At 34.8% G+C, this 22,446-nt stretch overlaps 1 protein-coding gene across 6 annotated transcripts in view; it reads right to left on the bottom strand.

Moving 5' to 3' along the window:
- SYT14 (synaptotagmin 14) overlaps positions 1-22,446 on the bottom strand; it is an 88,303-nt gene that overhangs the window by 45,371 nt on the left and 20,486 nt on the right. For 2 of the 6 annotated variants that reach the window (XM_056488197.1, XM_056488198.1), the window contains exons 3-4: positions 16,327-16,491; positions 9,743-9,961 (exon numbers count right to left, since the gene is read on the bottom strand). In XM_056488197.1, coding sequence (XP_056344172.1) covers positions 9,743-9,961; positions 16,327-16,491 — 384 coding nt within the window. Of the gene's footprint in view, positions 1-9,742; positions 9,962-14,208; positions 15,444-16,326; positions 16,492-22,446 lie in introns of those variants that run through there. The other 4 variants (XM_056488199.1, XM_056488200.1, XM_056488201.1 and 1 more) reach the window with 3 other exon arrangements.

Below are 22,446 nucleotides of genomic sequence, written 5' to 3'. Positions count from 1 at the left end.
AAAAAAAAATTACTTCAAGTTGGATAACATATCATGTTTACCCCTTTCCTCAAGGAAAATGCTCCAATAATTCATAAAATTTAGGATAACTTTATAAGAAAAAAGTGTTTCAAATACCAAATAAAAACTCATTTTGCAAGAAAACAAATTACAGATCTTTGCCTTCACAGAAGCTACAGACACAATTTTATACTGTTTATTCAGATACAATATAGTCTCCAATAATACAGCAAAGTAGCTGTGAAAATAATTATCCTAACAATAAAATATCTGTCATCAGATTAAAATGGTAACATTGTTCAACTTGTGTAAGGACAAAATAGACATTAAACCATTCCAAGAGAATACTTACAAGATAGTTATAGCATGTCTATGAAACTGATACATATGCATAAGGAAAATAATCTACATTAGGTAACAAAACAGACTAAGAGTTCAGTTACAAAAAAACCCCTAATGTTCTTCTTTTACCAAAGAGAAGGTCAAAATGTAATATGCTCAGAATATAAACAAACAGTCCAAATGGCAACCTATCCTTAACCTACAGGGAAAAGGAACAACTGGGAGGCAAACTTTAGTTTCAGACTAGAGTTAAAAATCCTTTGGTTTTAACCTTTAAAGGTAAGAAAAATGCTCCATTTATCTACAGCTGCTATGGAGGAAGAATTGGTAAGCCATTCTTTTGTACTATTCTTATGTAAAGTTCAGGATCAGGCTGGATGGGGCCTTGGGCAAGCTGATCTAGTGGGTGGAATCCCTGCCCACGGCAGGGGTTTGGAACTAAATGATCTTTAAGGTCCCTTCCAACCCAAAATATTCTATTATTCCATTCTAAAAAGCTGTTCTAGTTTTCAGTTCTCATATTTACCTAAACTGCTCCATAGTGCTAATCACGCAGCATGACTATTATCAGGAGGTAAGTACAGTACTGGGTAAAATTCCTTTTTCCAATGTACCTAATAAGGTCTACACAGAGATCTCCAGTCTATCTTTCAATCTTTTTTCTTAGACACTCCTTCCATGATAGAGCCATGAACCCTCAGAATCAGCAAAAGCACTTGGTTCATCAAGCAAATTATATTTACTGCTGATACAGTACTATCTCTTGTGTTTATACCACAAAGCAGTTCTACATTTTATGAATGTAGAGCATCTATTTTTAAATAGGAACTATTTCAGTCACAATTTCAGCCTGTGAACTTTTCCAAGTTAAAGATCTTCTCACAAATTCCAGATCCAAATTGATAGGACAGCTATTTAAAAAGTAAGTTTACAATAAAATGGAAACTTTCCTGTTATCATTAATGTATGACTTACATCACTTCAGAGATATCACATTGCTAAGGGTGACTTTCTTCAAAGCCTTCACACCAATGCAAAGGGTATTTCTTCAAAGACTTCAAGATGCTGGCAGGAGGAGCTTAATTTGAGAGACTGCTTTGCTCACTAGTGCACATCATGAAAAAAAGCCCTTTCCCATTGGAAGACAGTTTTTCTTCCTCTTTGGAGTTTATCTAGCTGGAAAAGGAATTTTTCTGAGGAAAATCTTGTCATCATCCCTAATTCTGAGTTTTGTTACTAGGTTTCTTGTCTCAGCAGTTGGTGATACACATACTTTAATGGCATCTTTTTTTCTCAGCATCTCTGCTGCTCATCACAGGGTTTCAGAATTACCCAAATTCATTCTATCAAGCACTTTCATATGCTTCCTTTGGTTGAAAAGACTGTGCACAACTTTGATACCATCTATCTGGCTTTTAAACTCACAAGTCCTCAATGTCAATTCATTCTCTTCCAAACTGTGTTTCAACTCAGACATGTATTTAAATCTGCATTTAAATCCCCTGTTTATGTCTTGCCTCCTCCATAATATTCCTCAAGAAAATTACATGAGTAATACTGAATTGCACATGTACTTTCTACCCCCATCTGTGAATTCAGCCTATTTGAGGACTCAAGATTTTGTAAACATTATGCATGTCTGGTATTCATACATATAAAGAAGCTAACCTAACATGATCACAGCCCAATTACTTACAAGTAAAGTTCCTTTCTATCAGGAATTTCTCACAAGACAAAGGGTTACACTTATTTGGGAAGGAAGAAAAGACATGAATTCTGAATAAAAACTGAATAAAAGACAGAGCAAGAGTTAATCTTTAAATCATCTTAGTAGCTGCAAGTTGAGTATATTTTGTGGAAACACGCATCATAATTTCAAGCACTTAAGAGAACTGTCTTCCACTATTACAGAAGAACAATAGAGGTCTGTCATAATGCACTAAGAAGCTACTTTGGAACTCTAAAAAATCCCACTGAACCCCAAGCAAAAACCTGACTAAAGAAAAACCACAAGAAAACCCAAACCCACAGTATCACAGACACTAAGTAGAAAGTATTGCAAATCAGGTTAGTTACAGACACGATTCTACAGGTCCTTCAATTACAAAAGTACCTTTTTTTACAAAACTATCCTTAAATGTTCCAACAGTCACACTCCCCAGAAGCTTCAAAATCACAAGATACTGTCATTCTTCAATTTTTAAGGGCTTGGAGCCAATGAAGGCTCATTTCAATTAACCAGAGAAGGCAGATACACATGATCAGGAATCAGAACTTTGTATCATTAGTATTGCATCACTGCATTCTCCTGTAATACAGAAAGATTTTTAATTACTCCTAGAATAAAAAAATGTCAGAGGTAGATGCTCACATAATAGAAAAACAAGAATAAGGAAACTGGACCAATTAAAGAAATAGTGTAACTAGAAAATCCCTCAAAGTCTCCAAAAAGCACACCAATAACATCAATTGATGGTACACAAGTACTATCAGATAAGATACAGGAGTATGAATATCTGGAATATTCACAGGTGCAATACTCAGCCTTCAAAATACTCTCTGAAGCATTTAGAAATACTGCTCTGAAGGTGTCTTAAGACTTGTCTTAAATCTCTTCACTAAAGACCCTTTCAAAGTACTTTGAATATACTATTTGAAGCTCTAAGCCTATTCAAAGTTACAGGACAAAAACAGTATTTACTTCCAATAGGTGTTACACCAGAGAAATCTCACAGGTAATCTGATAAAGACACATCAGAAAAAAATGGGTGCCCACCTTCTTTCTAAATACTCTTTTCATTGAATTTATTTATTTCTTTAAGGCCCATTAGAGGAAAAAGAAGAGAAATAACTATGATTGAGTATTCAACCAAGCTTTCAGTCTTCCAGTGTGAATACCAGTACATAGTTCCTTTCCATGTCAGACATCTTTTTGGCCTGTAATTCTTAGTATCTGAAATTTACAGAGACCAATTCTGAGAGAACTTTGTGGCCTTATTTTGCTGAACACAATACAACCATACAGATCACTCTATAATTTCAAAACAGTAAGTTTTCACTCACACTTGGCTTGAAAATAGATCTACTTACATGCAATGAATAGTGATAGAAACTAAGCTGCAAAAAATATGGTTATCATGGAATTCACTAAGTGATCCATTTTTCCTCTCTTAGCCTGTCCAAAGGCTTTCACCTCATGCTGGTAAGTCTGAATTAGCAGGATCCTGCTTCACAGAATTATTTACTAATGAAAACTCACCAGGTTGCTTAAACAGACTGGGGACATTCACCTCTACACCACTTTTGAGATGCTAGTTAAAGAGCTTTCAGTGTTTACATTGGAAAGATACAGAGAGGAAATCTCTATATATATTTGAAGTAATTCAATGAGGAGACTTTTCCTGAGACATGAAAACTAACAAGAGAGAAAGAAAAGGCAGAAAACCGCATAAAGAATTAGATCCAAGAGATTCCAGAAGTACAGTCGCCTTCACGTGCAAAGATTGACACTGAGGAACAAGGCAAACATATGTCCACAGACACATCAACATGAAGTGCCAAAAGCCCAGAGAAGAATAGAAGGGGAGAAGATAAACTTCAAAAATAACCATATTCTACCTTCACAATATGGAAAAGATGGATAAAATCCAGTAGCATATGCCTGCTAGAGCAGCAGATTCTCATTTAAGAGAACTTATGTTTTCTCGCTGCAGTCTTTTAGTGCTTCCATATGTTTCAAAAAAACCTTGTGAAATGTAAGGCACTTGGGCCAATCTCAGAAATAACATGTCTTCAGCCAGGGGGCTTTACAACTGAGAAGTTAGAAAAAGATTTTAAAACAGGCTGGAGATGGAACCCGTGGTTGCACTGAACTAGTGAACTATAGCTAAATAAAGTACATCTAAGTATGCTAAATAAGCAAGTGAGCTTACTTCTTTTCCCTTCATGATGTGACATTTTGCCTCAAAGTGGGATCAATTCTCCTTGCTTGCTCCTAAATAGGAATTTTGCACAGCAATTGAAGAGGTAATGCTTTAAGCATTTGTGATAGAGCATATCACAAATCACAACTATGAAAAACCCAAACAGTTTTCTTCTCCTCTTCTACCCAACCCATCTCAGGGGATTCAGAGAATGTTTATTTCAGAAGCAAAGAACCATCTATAGTTTTTGGCATATGCCAGCAAAACTGTAATTTCAATACACTTATCTTAACATTTCTAAGTTTAAAAACTTCAATTTTTAGGAATTTTGACGACCATTTCCTTAGAGAAAATACATTGCCTATGAAGCTTATGGAGATACTGAAAACAATTTGTCAGTATAATGCTTGACTTTTCAAAGTTAAGGAAGCCACTGCTGGAGACAAAGAGGCCAATTCAATATAATACCTTATGTTTTTTTAAAATTCAAGTTATTTAGAAGGAATGGACCATTTAAAAGCCCAATATAGATATTAAAAACTATTTCTATTGTGAAAACAAAGATTTTTGATTTTAATTTTAATGACAATTCTAAATATAAAATTTTTACATTTGCTTATTTAGATGCCTATTTCAATCCATAAATTATTTGTTAGCAGAAATATCTTATGTTACTGTTTTTGCTTGCTTTCTCCCTCTCCTAGGGGGGAAGAAAACTCCCCCCAAAAGAATTTGTTCTTTATTTTCTGAAATAATTGTGTAATATTACAATCTATATTAATTCCCTCTTCCAAAATATTACAAATAGTTGGAGCACATAAAGACAATACTACATATTCAACACTGAAATGGTAGGAAATAATATAAGAAGTAGGATACACATTATAAAAATCTAAAAGGAAGTTTTATCAGGAAAACAGGAAAAAGAGGTCACTTCTGTAAGTATCCATATTTTACTGGATAATGTTACAAAGTACAAAAAATTATATTATTGGCAAAATTAAGATTTCAAATTTCCAGCTGACCTGGAACTCTGGACCGGACTACAGAGATTGAGCCACACATCCTGTAGTTACACATGTTTCTATTTTCTTAGATTAAAAACCTTTGGTCTTTTGAGAGTTGAAAATTTCAGGTGTAAACCTCTGTACCATTTTACTTTTAATATTGACATTTGTCATCAACTTGATTTTCTATTGAATTAGATTTTCCTTTAGTATACTCTGGAATTAAGGCTGTCCATGAGGAGTTCACTGCAAAAATTTTATATTTACAATGGCTTACAGTCTATAGAAGTGCTTGCATCCATGCACAGTAGTAGTTTATCTTTCATTTTGTGTATCTATATGTAAAACATGCAAAAATCTAAATGCATAAAATGTGCAATACAAATGTATAAAGTCCATCAGACCCTGGCCATAAACAGGTATTTGTGAATGAAAATTTAAATCCCTGAATTGCACAGAATTACCAAAAGTGCTACTAAAACATTCCATCATAAAAATACACCAACAAAACCTGCAGAGCATATAGCTTTCTTCATTTCAGTATTAAAAACGTTATACAAAATGCCATGTGAGTTCTATACAAATATGCTGAAAAGAAAGATTAATATGGCCATCTAGAGGAGAAAAGAATGCTATGAAAACATACAACACAATTTTTCAGGCTTCAAAATATGATGCTTTTAGAGGCATGCAGCCAGAAAATGGATCAATAAATTAAGTACAGAACTGATAATAAGCACATCTTAAAATAATATGTTCAGACATTTTGGTGGTCTGAATGAGGCAAACATATAATATTATACATGTTTTTAGCAAGGCAAGCAAAACATACAGGGTGTATTAATAAAGACAAGATTATATTTTTGTCTCTGTTATATTTTGTGTATGCAGTCAAGTACACACATCAAAACAAATGAATTTAAAAAGAAGTTCAGAGTAAACAATTATCAGTAAAACTGTTTCTTGACTCCTTTGAAAACATAAATCACTATTGCAAAATATAATATCTGAGAGAGATTAGCTGCTGAAGAGAAAATTCAGCAGAGAAATCCAAAATTTTCTGAAAATTAAATATAATTTTCATTATTCATACTACTCTATCTCTGATGGAATGCAGAGAGTCATGGAATCATGGAACGGTTTGTGCTGGAAGGGGCCTTACAGACTACCTCATTCCAACCTCTCTGCCCTGGACAGAGGCACCTTCCACCAGACCAGGTTGCTCAGAAATCCATCCAACCTGGCCTGGAACACTGCTAGAGATGTGGCATCCACAGCTTCTCTGGACAACCAGTTCCAGTGTCTTGCTACCCTCACAGAAAATATTTTTTTTCCTTATACCTAATCTAAACCTACTCTCTTTTAGTAGATCTTCCAGATCTCCTTAAAACCACTCCCCCTTGTCCTTAATGATCAGGGGCTGCTTTACTGGCAACGAGCAGGAGAAAATCAGTGGTGAGACAAAAATTAATTCTGTCCCCTCATCACTTCACTTTAACACTATCAAGTGTTATATACTCAACATATGGACTGATCAGTGCCTTACCACAGAAGTACAGCCAAGATGTTAAAGACTTAGAAGTAGAAATGATAAACCACACATGAGAAAACAGAAGCACACAAAGTCAAATGCACTGACAATTTTTTCTCATATTAAATAAAGCACATAGGAACACACTGCTTGTTCCACAGAAGAGTCAAGAAATTGTTCTATCATCTTCTTTATACTTTTTATAAAAAAATAATTCAATATCCATAAAAGCCAAGTATTTAACAAAAAAATTCAGCATTCCTATGACATCAAGTTTTCTCTGTAGAATTTTTTTCCAAGTCTAAGGAACAATAAAGTTTTGCATTAAAAAAATCACACTGAAACATCTGGAATACTGATGCTTCTCCCTTGGAATCAGAGATTTTTAATGTCACCTATTAAGTGTACTGCTTCTCTGAACACATATGAACAGCTTGGTAGTAATAATCTCTCCTTTATTTCTGATTGCAGATCTTCTTCATTAGGTTTTCACCTCTTTTCATCAAAATTCTGTGTTGGGCAGCTTTCCCTCTGTAATGATCATCGCATAAGGCATATACTGTCTCTTCTTCTATTCTTAAACATTTTTATCATGGTGCAAAGATTCTTGGAAGGAATTTAGGAAGAACATAAAAAGTACTAACACTAATTATTCCAGTATGCCACCTTGAGGTCACTGAGAAGTGAAAAATGTTAGGTTGTTAATCTGCTACCATGTCCAAAACTTGTTTTTAATAGTATTGAACATAATTTTGTTGAGAATAATGGATTAATAAAATGAGACAAACTCCTCATTTTAATTGGCAAGCATTTTGTTGAACACACAGTGTAGAATGCTTGCAGGCTCTCAAAAAAAAAAAAGTTTATTCTCTATTCCTTGTAAAATGTGGGAAGAGAACGCTCTCATAAGTAGCAGCAAAAGACTGACATTAATAAAGTTTTTGTGCAAGTAGAATTATGTGCTTAAAAATTTAAGTTTTTAAGTTAGAATGTTTTGATAGCTTTTAAGAAGTCTTTTTGCTTCCAAACCCTGAATTTTCTTTCATTACAATAAACTTAAAAATGGCATTTATATTCAGCCTGCTCCCATAATGAAGAGAGCATTGAAAAGGAATAGCACCTGGTGAAAGATATACTTAGCAAAATAAGTACAACAAAAAATGAGGAGGGGGTAACCATTGTAACTTTCTGGATGTAGTATTTGGACTTGCCAAAAAGGTTCTTTTGTCTTACATTGCAATCCTGATACAGATTTCCAGACTGGAAACTATCACTCCCTGGATAAAAACTAGTAACTACAAATTCTGATGAATTAAAAGGATGATAAGGAACACAATTATCAAAAAAAAAAAAAAATAATTTGGATATACAATGCCTTTGAGGCCTAAATCCTATAGGGCCAAAGTAAAAAGCTCAGATGAACTCGGGACATTTCACTTAGAAGATGAATTAGATTTAATAAAAAAGTCTGAGCAATTACAAAATAAAAAGAGGAATATTGTGTAGTCTGCAGAGTAGTCTTATTCTAGATATCTGAAAGGAGTCTCCCTGTTTAAGTCTTGTACAACTCATATCTGGTATTATTTGCTAATAATTTTTCCATCTCCTGTTAATATGCATCATCATTCTTTCCCAGCAGTGAAAAAGCCACAAAAAACCCTGAGTACTTTATCTTTCATATCCCCGACACCAACACTGTTAGAGATCTCAGTAGATATCAAAACCAAACATGCTTTTACTATCCCTATTCCTTCTTCATCACAGTGTTCAAGGATCAGTTTTTACCACCTGCACTTCTGCATCTACTTCACTATTTGCTGGAACTCAGACTACCTGCCTTCCTACAATTTAACAGCAAAGGAAAGAAATTAATTTTCTGATGATCAAACTCTGCAACTTACTTGAAATATGGTTTTCATGTCCTTCAAGTCTTAGCTTGGAATCATGAATGACCGTGTATTAATTTCAAATTTCAACAGCAAGCAGACTTTTATATAATTTAATTATACCAAACTGTAGAAATCCTGAATTTTTTCAAGCCCTTCTGGACTGTATACAATATTTAAGGTGAAATATATTTTAATTACGTGTAACCACTTTTTATAAGAAAACATCAAACACTAAAAAACTTTAGCATTTTAACATACTAAAGGAAAATACCTTACTATAATCCAGCACCTGTACCAGAATCTGACTTTTACCTAACTTCCAGAGAAGTTCACTTTTCATCATGCTTGAAACTGGCTACAGACACAGATCTCACACAACTATTTTCAAATACAATAAGCATATTGACAAAATATTGACAGCAGAATTCTCAGCCTCTACATCAAGCTGTCACCCCAATTCAAAATCAGGAAATATACAGCATGTAAGAAAACATCCACTGTTTAAATCCAACTTTTAGCACCATTGAAAATCACATTAATCTAATCTTTGCAGTAATTTTTTTCTGTCATTTCAAGAGAAGAAAAGATACAGAACATTCCAGAAATGCACACTGCAATGACCATATATACTGTAGCCAATAACCAATTCCAGTTACTTTGCTGTTAAAACAGCTTATCAATACAGGAAAACCATGTCTTCTTTCTATTTATAATACCACAAATTCAACAAGAGTTGCCATGTTTCCTTCCTAAATCAAAACAGCTTAAATTGCCCCAAAAATGAAATTAATAATGATAAAATTAAATGAAACTTAATATTACAAGATATTGTATCATTTGTAGTTTTTCTGGAAAAATGCATACAAGTGTGTGCTTTGCTTTTTTTTTTTTTCTTCTTTTTTTTTGAGCATGCACTAATATAAGAGGTGTCTGGATATTTCTTGCAGACATTGACTATTTGCTAGCCAAGCTGCTATCATCTTGGACTGACTTATCCAGAACACAATTCTGAAATTTGGAATAAAAGGAAGGCTTTTAAATCACTCTTACCTTCATCTATTGAGGCTTCACTACTGTATCCATCATATTCTGCAGACAGGGGACTATATTTTTGTCTGGTTTCCCATATATAGTTTTTTTGCTGTCTGCCATCCACCACTGGCAGCCTGGAACTCTGGGTTCTAGACAAGGCCTCATGATATTTACCCAGTGCTTCATCTTCACTCTCAGATGATGAACCATGCTGGTCTTTACTCATATAAGAATTGTCTGTTTGAATAAAATAAAGCAAATCGACTACAGCTCAAAATAGAATACAAGAAAATAACCATAAGAGGTTATCATTGAAGATATTTAAGCCATTTCAATTAAAATTTCTGTAATATTTTAAAAATATCTTGTTGTAATTACAAGCATTGTGATTTTGTAATTGCTGAGAGCTTTTCTCATTTTCTGGAGGACCTGAAAGATCATTAAGCCCCAAAAAACCATGCTAACACTTATTCAACAGAAAACAGATCAATTCACTTAAGGCAGCACATAGACATTCTTGAAACCCTTCATTAAGTAGGAAAATGCTTAAAATAATTTATGTGAAGTAAACCCAACACTGCTGCAATATTACATTTGGATACCTAACATATCAAGCAAGCAGCTCCTGATCCTACATTCTCAGCTGATTTTTCTGTGAGCATGTAGCATAGCATAGAAATGAAACTGATTTACAAAAAGAAGTCTACAATGAAATCATCTTTAGGAAGGTTATGCCAGTAGTGTTTAAACTCACAATAACAAATGGAAAAATGCTAGTGAAAGATGTTTGCATGCACAATTTTATTTAACTAACAATAAACAGCTCCTTGTTCAATAACTGAAATTAATGCAGATTTTTACTGCAAACATCTGGCAACAGCAAAAATTACATGTGAAAGAAAATTATCTATTAAATTTTTTATAGCAGTTCTGTAGTGCCCACTCCTGTGGCCAACGTTTTCTGACTACATCTCAAGTGTGACTTCCTCCCACAAATCACAGATTAGCTGTATTTTTATTTCTGTAAAGGGAAAATTTCCTCCTTCCTTTTTTCCAAAGTTCAAATGGATTCTGTCCAAATTTAACATGCCTTGCAGAGGTTCTGTAGATCTCAGACTCTAAGAGGAGTTAAGAGTTCATGTAAACTCAGAAGTCAGCATTACCTCTACTCTGAGAGCAAATCTATGGTATATGATTTGTCAGTGCATTTCCACTACCAGCAGAGCTTTGAGCCTGTAATGCTCTTTCTCAGCTCCTGAATCTGAGGGAATGCTGTCTAACATGCTATCCAGCCACATATCACTGCTTCTCCCCTCCCTGCTTTTAGGCCCTCAGCTCCAGATCTGCATTTCCACTCCCATGAGTGTCTGTCTTCATGCCCAGTCAGTCTCACTCCTCTGGCTGGGTATTCCTACTAAAAGAGAGAGTCAGCTTATTCAAAATTAAGCCAGTTAAAATTAAATTAACTCAATGTATGCCCGCCATCTAGGCCTCTTACAGCCAAGTGTTTGTCTGTTAGTACTACAGAGGTTCATCATTCCTACTTTTAGGAATAGCTCCCCATAGAGGTCTTCTTCTCCCTGGTACTCATACAGAAAAACCTCTGCTGCAAGTTTAGGTAAGAAATCTTTTGGAAAGATTCTGCTTTATCCAAGTAGAATCCTCTGCCAAGTTCCTGCCTCCCAGCCCCATTTCCAGGTTCTTGCTCCAAGCACCCACTTTTGGTTTCTTATTGTGATTTTTCTCTATTCCCTTTGGCTATTCAATCCCAAATTCACCTTACTTGCACCTGACCAACTACTCATGCAACCTTGGTCTTTCCACCTTCAGATGAAGTTATGATTTCCCTCCACAGCTGTCACCCTTCCTAGTCCAAATCCCAAGCTACCATGTCCATCAGGTCCTATTTGTTCAAGAAGTGTCTTTCCTCACATAGAATATGTTTATTCTCAATTCTTCTGTTCAAACCTCCAGTGTCCCTTAGTAACCATAAGCATCAAAGGCAGGGTAAAACCTGCTCCATTCTTCAATCCCCACAATGAAGCATATGAGTGCAAATGGGATGGTCAGTGAATTTAACAAGCAAAGTATAAGAAGTGTTTACCATGTCTTTTCAAAAAGCAAACTTTCCAGAAATTTACAACTTTGTCAAACTTTGTCAAAGAAGAATATAAACATCTCTGACATGGGAGAAGTGCTCTCCCACATTTCAAGCACATATTCCAACACACAAAAGTGCCACAGCATCTTTGTTAAGCTGAGGTGAAATCTACCTTTTTTTTTTTTTTTTGCACATACCCACCATGTTTTTCCCATAGCCTATTTTTGGAAACAATTAAAGATTTTAAACTACAACTTAGGAAAAAAACAAAAAATATGATCTCAGACAGAAAGAATGCCTCATTTCTTCACAATTCTTTCAAATTTGGCACACAATTTAGGAAACTCATAATAAGGTCTTGAAAGGGAAATTGTCAGAAAACCTTAACTGCATGTGGGGCTACCAGCTCTACACACAAGGTGTACATCAACTTATTTTACTATTTATAGTAAAAATGGAGCCCTAAAAGACTTCTAAGGAGCAACTACATCTTTCAATTCTAGACTATTAATTAAAGTCTAGCAGATGTGGGTCTTCCCATTTATGGATGGCTATAAAGCAAGTCCAATTTCAGTGATCATTTACTGAAAATATCACACCAAGAAGGATATATTCTGGCTAACACCTTCACTGCAGGAGGCTGCCCAGAAAAGGAATCTCCTTTGCTGTAACACAGAGTAAAATTTTATATCTCATACAACCCTCCAGGAGTTGAAACCTGCCACGTTTAAACTTCTACAGATTTCCACAACTATAATTAAAACAGAGCATACCAGGCCTAAAATACAGTGCTAGACATCAGTATTAGGTGCACCCCTTAACATTACAAGAAATATATTCACAAATATGAAATCAGTTTCATTAATCAGCCTGCATAAAGAATGGAATAGTATAAAATATGGCAGCAACATGTTTGAAAGACGAGTTGAAAGTTATGTCTCTAATAATACACTGACTTTTGTAAGCAACCAGAAGTTCTCAATGACAGCATTTTTTTTCTCCAGTTAATACCATAAAAAATGAGAATGTATACATTATTATAAGTCATGAAGCAAGACCTCTTCAGAGGACTTTAAAACCTCCTCAAAGTTTAAACATAAGCTATCCATGCAAATTTTTTTTTTTAATTAAAAAGCAGATCAGTGTCAGTTTCTTGGGAAAAAATAGCTTCCTGTACATTAAAAAAAATTTAAAAAATCTCAGAATTGTATGCCTTTGCTTGCCACTTCTTATTTGATTTTTATACCTTATTTGGAAACTTGGCTAAGAGAATTTCTCTTTATGTTTATATATGTTTATTTATTTAGCAAAACCTTTCCTTTATTTCACAGATAATGAGAAATTATTAACCCATTGAATGCTATTAATTTGCTTATTATGGGACCTAAATGCCACTTTTGAGAGAATACACCTTACAAATATATTATTATGTAAAGAAATAGGTAAGATCACAGTTAATCATACAAACATGGAAAACACTCCTAATTCAAACTAAAAAAAAAAAATAAAACCAAACAAACAAAACCAAACCAAAACTCAACAAAGTAGATAACTGAAAGTTTCAGATAAGGAAAACACACACAACTGAAGGAAAAGAAATGGGTTTCTATCAGGAAATAATTCATTTCTTTATGGAATCGGCACCTCTGGAAAAGCATGTGTTGTTTTCTAAAAACTTACTATGCAGCCTGCAAAAGTATGTAAAATGCAAGGTTTTACCCCTTACTCACAAACTATTATTGCAATTCCCTTATCACACTAAGATTGGATGTCGAAGATGGCACATAAAGTATCCATAACAACAACACAGGTTTTCTTTTAAGACTTCAACTTTAAGACAAGCCTCATTCACTTCTTTCTATACTTAAAATCACTAAATTGCCACTTCTTATTGAGTTTCTCATTTCTCATTCTGTCTTGAAATCACTGTCTTAAGTATCCCAGAAATATTCTGAAGATCTACTGTAATGTAAATGCAGAAGAAGTTATTCCTTTTATCATCATAGCACATCTTATGCAATGCTTTTAAATGAAACAAAATAAAAATCACTTTCACAGAACAAGTATTAATTTCCAGTATTAATTAATTCATAGTTTTCAGCAGAAACCACACAAGGCTTAGAAGGCAAGAAAAACTGTATAGAGAAAGAATAAAGTTAAAACATAGAAAAGGCATTTATTAATCAGTTCCTCTAAGTAATACTTTGGAAAGTAATTAACTTCCAAGAAATATCAACATAATTAGAAAATGAAGCACTGAAACAAACCTACTTTCACTCAGAGGAAACCCTATTATTAAATGTGTAAATTAGGTGAAAAAAGTAGGAAATATCGTAAGTTTCAGGAAAGGCTGAAGAATGCAGTTTGCTGACAGACTCCTCACCTTTTCCTGCTGTCTTCTTATTACATAGCTCTCTTTCTAATTTCTTTGAGCTTTTCCTTTTACCCTCATTTGCAACTGCAGTTGACACACCGTCTTCATCCTTTGAGACAGGTTTTCTTTTTCTCTCTAAGAAGGATTCAGATTTCTTTTCTTTGATTTCATTAAGGCAATTGGGATGGTCACTGTGCATCTTCTTCAAGCTGGGGTCTGATAATTTTGCCTTCTGTTTTGTTTCTAAATCTTGGGGAACATTCATACTGTGCACTTTATCAGAATCTTTAATATCAGCACCAGGTGATTGCGGTTTGACTTTTTTATGCTCACGATTCTTCAAATTATCTGATACTGCATATAGACAATTATCTTGCTCCTCAATAGATTGCTCCACTGTAAGTTTTTTACTTTTCAGGTTACTATCCCTCAAGAACTTATCATTTACAAAACACTCACTACTTCCCCTTGCTACTTCCCTTTTAAAAGGTCCTTCTACAGTCTTCAAATCCTGAGGTATTTCTGTATCACTGAGAGGATTATTATCTATGCCTCTTAACTGGTTTTTGCTCAAGACATGGTCAGATACTCCAACTTGAGTTGTACCTTTTTTCACAAAATCTAATGAATTAGAATTATGAGTCTCTTCATGTTCTGCAGCACCTCTCTTTGTTTTCATATTAATTTCCTGAGAATGAGTTAATGATGGTGTGTGTTCCTCTCTGCCTTCCCCAGGTTTATCACCCTGCGTTCTGGAGCTCTCATCTTCTGTCCGCAGGCCATTGATCATGCTCGTTACTTGCTCTGTCACTGAGTCAGCTACAGAGTAGCCAACCTCCCCAACAACACTGGCCAGGTCATCCACAGCACTGCTGAGCGTGTCCACCAGGGAAGACACAGAGGGAAGGCTCAGATTTTGGTGAAGGTTTCTAAAAAACGCCATTTGTCCAGCCTATGCAGCAAAGCTCAGTGAGGTCCTCTGTTTCACAAACTGATCATTCTGCTTCTCCAGCTTCAATTTCAGAGCCTTTGCTATCTCAAAAATCAATATATTTACCAGGGGAAGTTGCAGCTTTTCTCTTTTCATTCAATAATCATTGAAAATAATAAGAAAACAGCTAAATAAACATCTTGAAATGAAGCCACAGTCAACCAGCAAAACCATAGTCTTTCATCAACTGCAGCATCAACTAACCATAATAAAATTCATTATTTTCAAAAACAAGACAATTGAGTGAGATGGATTTTTTTTTTTATTCTAACCTGTGAAGAAGAAGTTGTGAGACATTTAAATTTTCATCAATGTCACACTAAAACAAGCTTTTAACACAACATAACACATTGCGGAGACTTCTTCACCCCAAAATATTTGTTGTTTTCGACACAAGGTATTTTGGAATATCAAGATTTGTTTTGTAGCAAAAAAAAAGAAAGTTAGTATGACAGACAATTTCTGGGGAGAATTTTTTTTTTTTTTCGTTTCCTGGAAAATTGAAAATAAAAATTTAGCTCCATCTTTTAGAGAGGTAGAGGGGAAGAAGGCCTCTTTGATTTCACATTCTGTTCTCTGGTGCCTGTCTCCTTCTCTCAAATCAGCTAACAAAGCCTGTTCAATTTTCACAAAACTGTTTTACCAACCCTCAATATCTTTTTCAAAATTTAATTTCTTTCCTTACACACGATCCTTAAAAACCTAGTTGTATTAAAAGATATTTAATAATGTGTTAGTCAGATATAAGATACCACTGAAATTATTCCTTAAAATTATTTTCCAGGTAAACAAAAGCTAGACCTTGCCCAAAAGTATGAAAAAGGGTTTTAACAGGCTGAGTGAAAATCCAATAATCCCATTCACAAATTTACCTGAAAAGATTTAATTATACAAAATCATGGAATGTTTAAAGTAAGTTCAAGGGTATTCTCAGAGTGCAAGAGAAGTATCTCTCCATAAGTAAATCCATCTCTTTGGTTATACAGCTGTTGAATTTCTGTGGCTTATGTATACAAAGGTTTGCTCCTTTCAAGTACTGCAGTTACAGGAAAAGCCAACATTGTTGTGTTGCTACATCCTTGTAAAAATGTTCATTCTTATAATTAAATGTAGTACACTGTACGTTGGATACTTACAAAGTTTATCTTGTGAATTCTTTCTTGTAGTGTATCCTGAATCGAGATCTGGGAAACCACTAACATTTTCAATACACATCTTCTTATTAATATATAGGAAAAGTAGCAACATGAGAATAATGAACACCCCAACTGCAGACAGGAATCCAATTGCTTCAGGAGATACTAAAAGAAACAGAAAGAAACACATTTTTAAAAACCTTGTAGAAGTTTGCAAAGTTGTAATATTATCAGAAATTATCACTATAAACACTTTGAAAGATGCAAACCTATATGCAACATGTAATTAAGCCCCCACCATTTAAATAACTAAAACCCCACCATTTAAATCTGAGTTAATATTTAACCATCTTTTCAAATAATAGAAAAGCATCTGAGAGGGACTGACACTGAGATCAAGTGGTTCTGATGGAGGATTGGAAATCCCTGCAGAAGAATGAGGAGATCATCAGAAGCTGCCAAAACCAATGATTTCTGATGGAACACCTGAGAGACAGCACTGGAAAGGAGGTAAGAGCACCCCAGCTTCTTGAAGTTTGGCTACTCTGCTCAGGGCCAGCTCTGAGACAGTGTTGCTGAGGAGGGACTGAGCCCTAGCCCTGTCCACCCTTCTATGTTCAGCGCCTGGCTCCTCTTCCCTCAGAGTCCAGCTGGCCCACCCTGCTCCCTGGTAAGCAGGATACTTAATGAGCAAAAAACAGAGTGAGAAAAACCATGTATGTCCACTTGCCTATGAGCCAGGAAAGAGCTAATAGAAACTGGAATAAAGATACAGCACACTTAAAACCAGGTAGAGGGAAAAAAGGCCAAAGTGGACTGACATGTCTTAGAGACTATGTAAAATAAAGAATATGCAATTAAAAATTGCATAAATTGCATAAATTAAATTGCTGTTAAGCAGGTAAGTGCAAGGCAGTATTGGGGATCTTTGAAAGGTGTAGCATCTTTGACACCCACGAGCATCTAACAACATCGATTACACCATTTAAGGTCAAGATTATCAAGGAGCAGGTTTTAGAAATATGAAATCTGCAAATGGATGTGGCAAATTGAAGCAATGGGGAAATAGTGTCTAAAGGGCAGCTTGTTTATTTGAAAAGAGAGTGGGCAGAGTAAGGGATATAGAAGAGCGGCAAAAACAAGAGTCTAGAAATGTGAGAAATAAGTAAAAACTTATAAAGGCAGTTCAAGAAATGAGTGGGAAGATCTTTTGAAAGGAGTGGAGATGCCCGAAGACTTTAATGAAGCTGAGTACTTCATTAATAAAAGGCTGCCAGGATGTCAGAGGGAAGGATTCCTAAGGTTCCCAAATTGGAAATTAATTAGGATTGCAAATTAATTATGAAGTAGGGTGGGAGGTTAAAGTGAAGGGTTATAAAAGTGCAATTCAATAATATTTGGGTGCAATTTATAGGCAAAAATGTGATAGAACTCAATAACTGCATTCAATTAACAACCATGTAAAGCATTACAGAACTGTGATTCCTAGTGATATGTAACAGATTAATTAATCTGTTAACTGGCTTATCAGTAATGTACTGATAATTAAGAAACATTATAGGTTCAGTTATGACTCAAACCTGCATTCTAAACAGGAAGAGTAACACCTAGAGTGGATTTTGTGGCCATTACACACAGACAAGACATCTTTCAGAACTGAACACAACTGCATCATCCTGGATGAAAGCTGGGATATCCCTTTTCTTCCTGCTGACTTTGCAAGACTCTACACTCAACTCCATAAATTCTGTTCTTGGGGGTTGATTTTTTTTTTTTCTATTTAAGAAAGATTTATTAAGTTTTCTCATATTTACAAATCCTGTTTGCCAAGATCTTGGCACTTCACTTTAGGACTATAATGCTGCATCTTTCACTATTTAAAAAGGAGTGGGATTAAAGAAAAATTGGCAACAGACTCAGCATTCTCAGAGATATAATACAAAAGGACAAGATGCAAGAGTCCAAAATAACTACAAGAAAAGTTCCAATTGGAGATGAGGCATGAAAAATCCAGAATGAGAGGAGTTTATCACTGGAACAGATTGCCTAGATCAGTTATAGAATCCAACTTCAGTGTTATCCCTGCTTTGAGCAGGGGACTGAACTGCAAATTACTTTCCCAGGAGCCTTCCAAATGAAATCATTCTCTGATTCGACATATGCCCTTTGTAAATCTGGGCTCCTACATCTATGTAAAAGTACTGACTGAGAAACACATGCAGTTCCACAAACTCCTCAGTTCGTTTTGCAGGATGACAGGGAACATTTGTGTCTGTGGTGCTGTTCCTAAATTATTATACAGGTGTCTTTTAAATCTGACAAAGAAAGAAAGATCCAAAGAAATGTGCCTTCCACCATGAAAAACAAATTGGACAGATTTGCATTTCTGTTTTGAGCTGGACATCCCGACCTATCTAAAACTGATAATTATTTTTTTTTGCTTTACTTCTTACCTCTGACCAGAAGAGATCATGTAATATTTTGCCTAAACCATCCCTGAAAATTTTCACATGAAAAGGAACTTGCCAACAACTACAAATGAGACATCCTGCTGCATCAAGAAGGGCAACAAGGTGAGAAAATGGATTACTATTCTGGAACAGAGAGAAAAGGCAGATTTTGCTTTTTTTCTAATTATCATGAAATTTGGCATGTTTTATTGTCTGTCAGGTGTCTGCTTACCATTTTCAAGGAATCTTCCCACACAGGGGAATACTCTGAGATTTGACAAAAGCCTCAGTTCATATATATTAATTTTTGACCTCAAAGCTTAACAGATGAAACCTCCCAGAGTTCTGCTGGCAGCAGGCATGCTCCCATCCCTTCCAAGGCTGCATATGGATAACTGAGAATATCTGAGGCTATTGGAACAACACTCTGTTTTCTCTGAATTATTGATCCTGACCCAAATTAGACTAGAGACTGGGCCCAGAACAGAAAATCTTCATCTTCAATAACTTCCAGCCATAACACCTATCAAATACAGAGGCAGTGGCAGAAAAGGCAGCAGGAGGGAACTGTGATTCATCAGAACACAGGGACCAGCAGAAGTGAAAGAGCAGCAGAAGGTGGCAAAGGTTAATGATGCTCAGGAAGGAAGTCAGTGTGAGATATGAAGAAAGTGTGTCACTAATTTGAGGTATACAGAACAAGCCAGAAAGTGATGAGAAGGCAAAAAAAGAAGACAGATCAGAAGGCAGATAAAGATCATGGGTCCTTTGAATGAACTGTGAGAAGGACTGCTTTCTTATTGGAGCAGGCTGTCCTAAGCAACTTTGCTTAAATTCAGGGTCCACACTGGTTTGAGGAGGAGATTTATCTGAATTCCAGTCATGGAATGATTCTCAACAAAGGGCAGTGACAGTTTCCTTTAATAGGATATATCAACTGTACAATATCTTCAGGGGAAAACACTCTCACATGCCACATTTGATCTTTTAAAACTGTAGGTTTAAATTGCAATTTTTAAATTTTTACTTGTGCTTACATTATTCAGCAATTAAACTGCTTTGATCCATCAAAATATGTGCTTAAGGAAGTTAACCATAACCTAAAAGGAACTGAAAGGTGAATAATTTGGGGTTTTTTTCTCCAGTACTTCCTGGACGCTAAGTAGTTAAAAAAGGCACTGTCTGAAAGCCTTATAGTTCTCTATGGAAACACAGTATCTGATGACATTTTTCTGGAGTGAAAAAAGAAACATTGGCTGATACCTTACAAAAAGAATGAAACTTTAGCTGCAGCAAAACTAATTAATAATTTATGTCATTCAGTGTGAACATAGGACTTGAAAATTATATTTCTGTATCAATTTGCACTCATGTAAAGAGTCTTAGAATACTTGTTCACAGATTAGGTAAATTATCAAACTGAAATCCTGTAAAGTATTACCATTATAAAGCGAGGGGGAAAAAATGCACTTCAATTTTTCACATGCAATGTGTACAGATTGCCATCTATGAATACAGATTTTATACATGACATTAATCCTTCAGTTAGTTTCTCAGCTTAAGTGTCAAGCAGGTACACTTCATAGACAGAAAAAAATTTAAAGTTCTTTTTTTACATTAAAATTACATCTATGCCACATTCACCAGAAGTATTATTTTGATTCAAAACATATTGTAACAAATTCTGAGTTGTCTGGGAGTTAATTGTACCATGAAAAGCATTCTAAAATCTCTCAGAGGGTCTCAGTGCTTTCTTCTACTATCAGAAATCAGTAGAAAACTCAGTATTTTCTCAAAGTCATACTTTAAATTCAGAGGTCCTACTTGAATACGGTTCATAATTATTTCCCATTCTTAAGAAAAACAACAATGAAATTCTGCGTTTCTGTTTGAAATTCATTAAAATATAAGGCAGTCTCAGAAATACCAAAAGAACAAACGTCTTTCTACAAAGTTGCCAAGATTAATTAAATTGCTGGCTATGGAAGTGACATAGAAAGTCACAGTCATTACAGAAGTATTACCTTAACAACACTTCAATTCCATTTTGTTGTTATCATCACTAGAATCAGAAGTATTAGAACACAGAAACTTACCATCTCTTCATCTTAAATATCCAATTAGCACCTATTTCTCCAATAATAACTTGCTTGTTATGACATAATTTTTCATTAACAAAAGATATTTCAAACTCTTCAGAAAACAATGACATCTTCAAATATATATGACCAAAACAACAAAAATCCTCAGATGTTAATATCTAGTTAATTGTTTTTGGAGCTTTCACATCATACCACTCTACATCACACCACTACTTAGCTAGTAATGGGGTACAAAACCACACAGTTATCTTAGTGATGTTTCAATTATTCATTTACAAATGCAATATTATCTCTTCTGTACACAAAGCAAGTAGCTAGGGGCTATGATCTGAAAAATGCCAATTATCTTTAGGATTCTAGGACAAAAAAAATTAAACTTAATATGTAAGCTCGTTTTTAATTATAACTTGGGTTTGGGTTTTTTTTTTTTTTAGAGCTTGATCTACGACACTTTAGCCCTTTAAATTATTTTAAGTACACAATTTGTATATTATACTTATAAATATTTATAAGTATAAAATGTTGTTTTGCATTTAGTCCTGAAGAATTATTTACTGTTATTCATTTTTTACACCATTACATCTTGATATTCCATGAAAATAATCTGTGCGGTCCAGTTCAAAACATTTTCATCCAAATGTCATTCACTGCTGCTTGTCACTTCTGTCCAGCTTTGCCACTTGCACAAGAAATTATGGATTTTTAGAAAGCTGAGCAGGTTACTGAACAAAACAACAAGATTTGTGCCTTGATTGCCTTTTCTCTGTGCTTGAATTATTTATCTTCAAAAAGGATATATTTATTTCTCACAGACAACTCATAACAGAAAAAACCAAACAAATCCCTCTACACCTGAGTCTGCTCACAAGTGAGATACTTTGATCTGATTACTCAACAGAAGTAGGGACTGTACTTTCATATGTGTCCATTTACACGTAAAATTTTTTTACTAATTACATTGGATTGTCTCTTCCTTAAAAGTAAGTAACTGAACTTGAAGGCTACCCAAGATTTCACGTTCTTTCTAAAGCTTTCCTTTGATAATGGAAACTCAATACACAAAGTTTCACAGCAATTTGTGAATTAGTACATAATTAGTATCTTTCTGTTTGCTGGAGTAGTTGAAGAAGCAACAAGTGAATAGAACCCTTTTTACCTAAACAAAATGCTACACCAACAGGGGGTAACAGCTTATCCACTGTTGCCTTAGAATTCTGACTTAAGACATTAAATTCTTGACTACCTGCACTATTTCACAAACATTAACTATATATGGCAGCATCACTACTAGAATGCTTTCCCCTATTAAAAAAAAACCAAAAAAAAAAAAAACAAGTGTACGACAAAAATTGACTAGCTGATGCTGCTGCTAAAAATCAGTGATAGACGAAAAACTCTAAACATTTTATCGGACACATCAAAAGGCAAAATTCCAAATATATATCCTATGATTCCTGTTTTATTCTTTCTCCTATCTCTCATACAAAACACAGGAATATGTAATTCCCTTCTAAACATTTTCTTCTATATTTCGCCAAAACAAACATCAGGAAGCCTTTTAGCTCAAC

Source organism: Oenanthe melanoleuca, chromosome 3 (assembly GCF_029582105.1).
Source record: "Oenanthe melanoleuca isolate GR-GAL-2019-014 chromosome 3, OMel1.0, whole genome shotgun sequence".
Classification (NCBI taxonomy): domain Eukaryota; kingdom Metazoa; phylum Chordata; class Aves; order Passeriformes; family Muscicapidae; genus Oenanthe; species Oenanthe melanoleuca.
The sequence above is the reverse complement of the archived record's forward strand: the minus strand, read 5'-3'. Positions and strand labels throughout refer to the sequence as shown.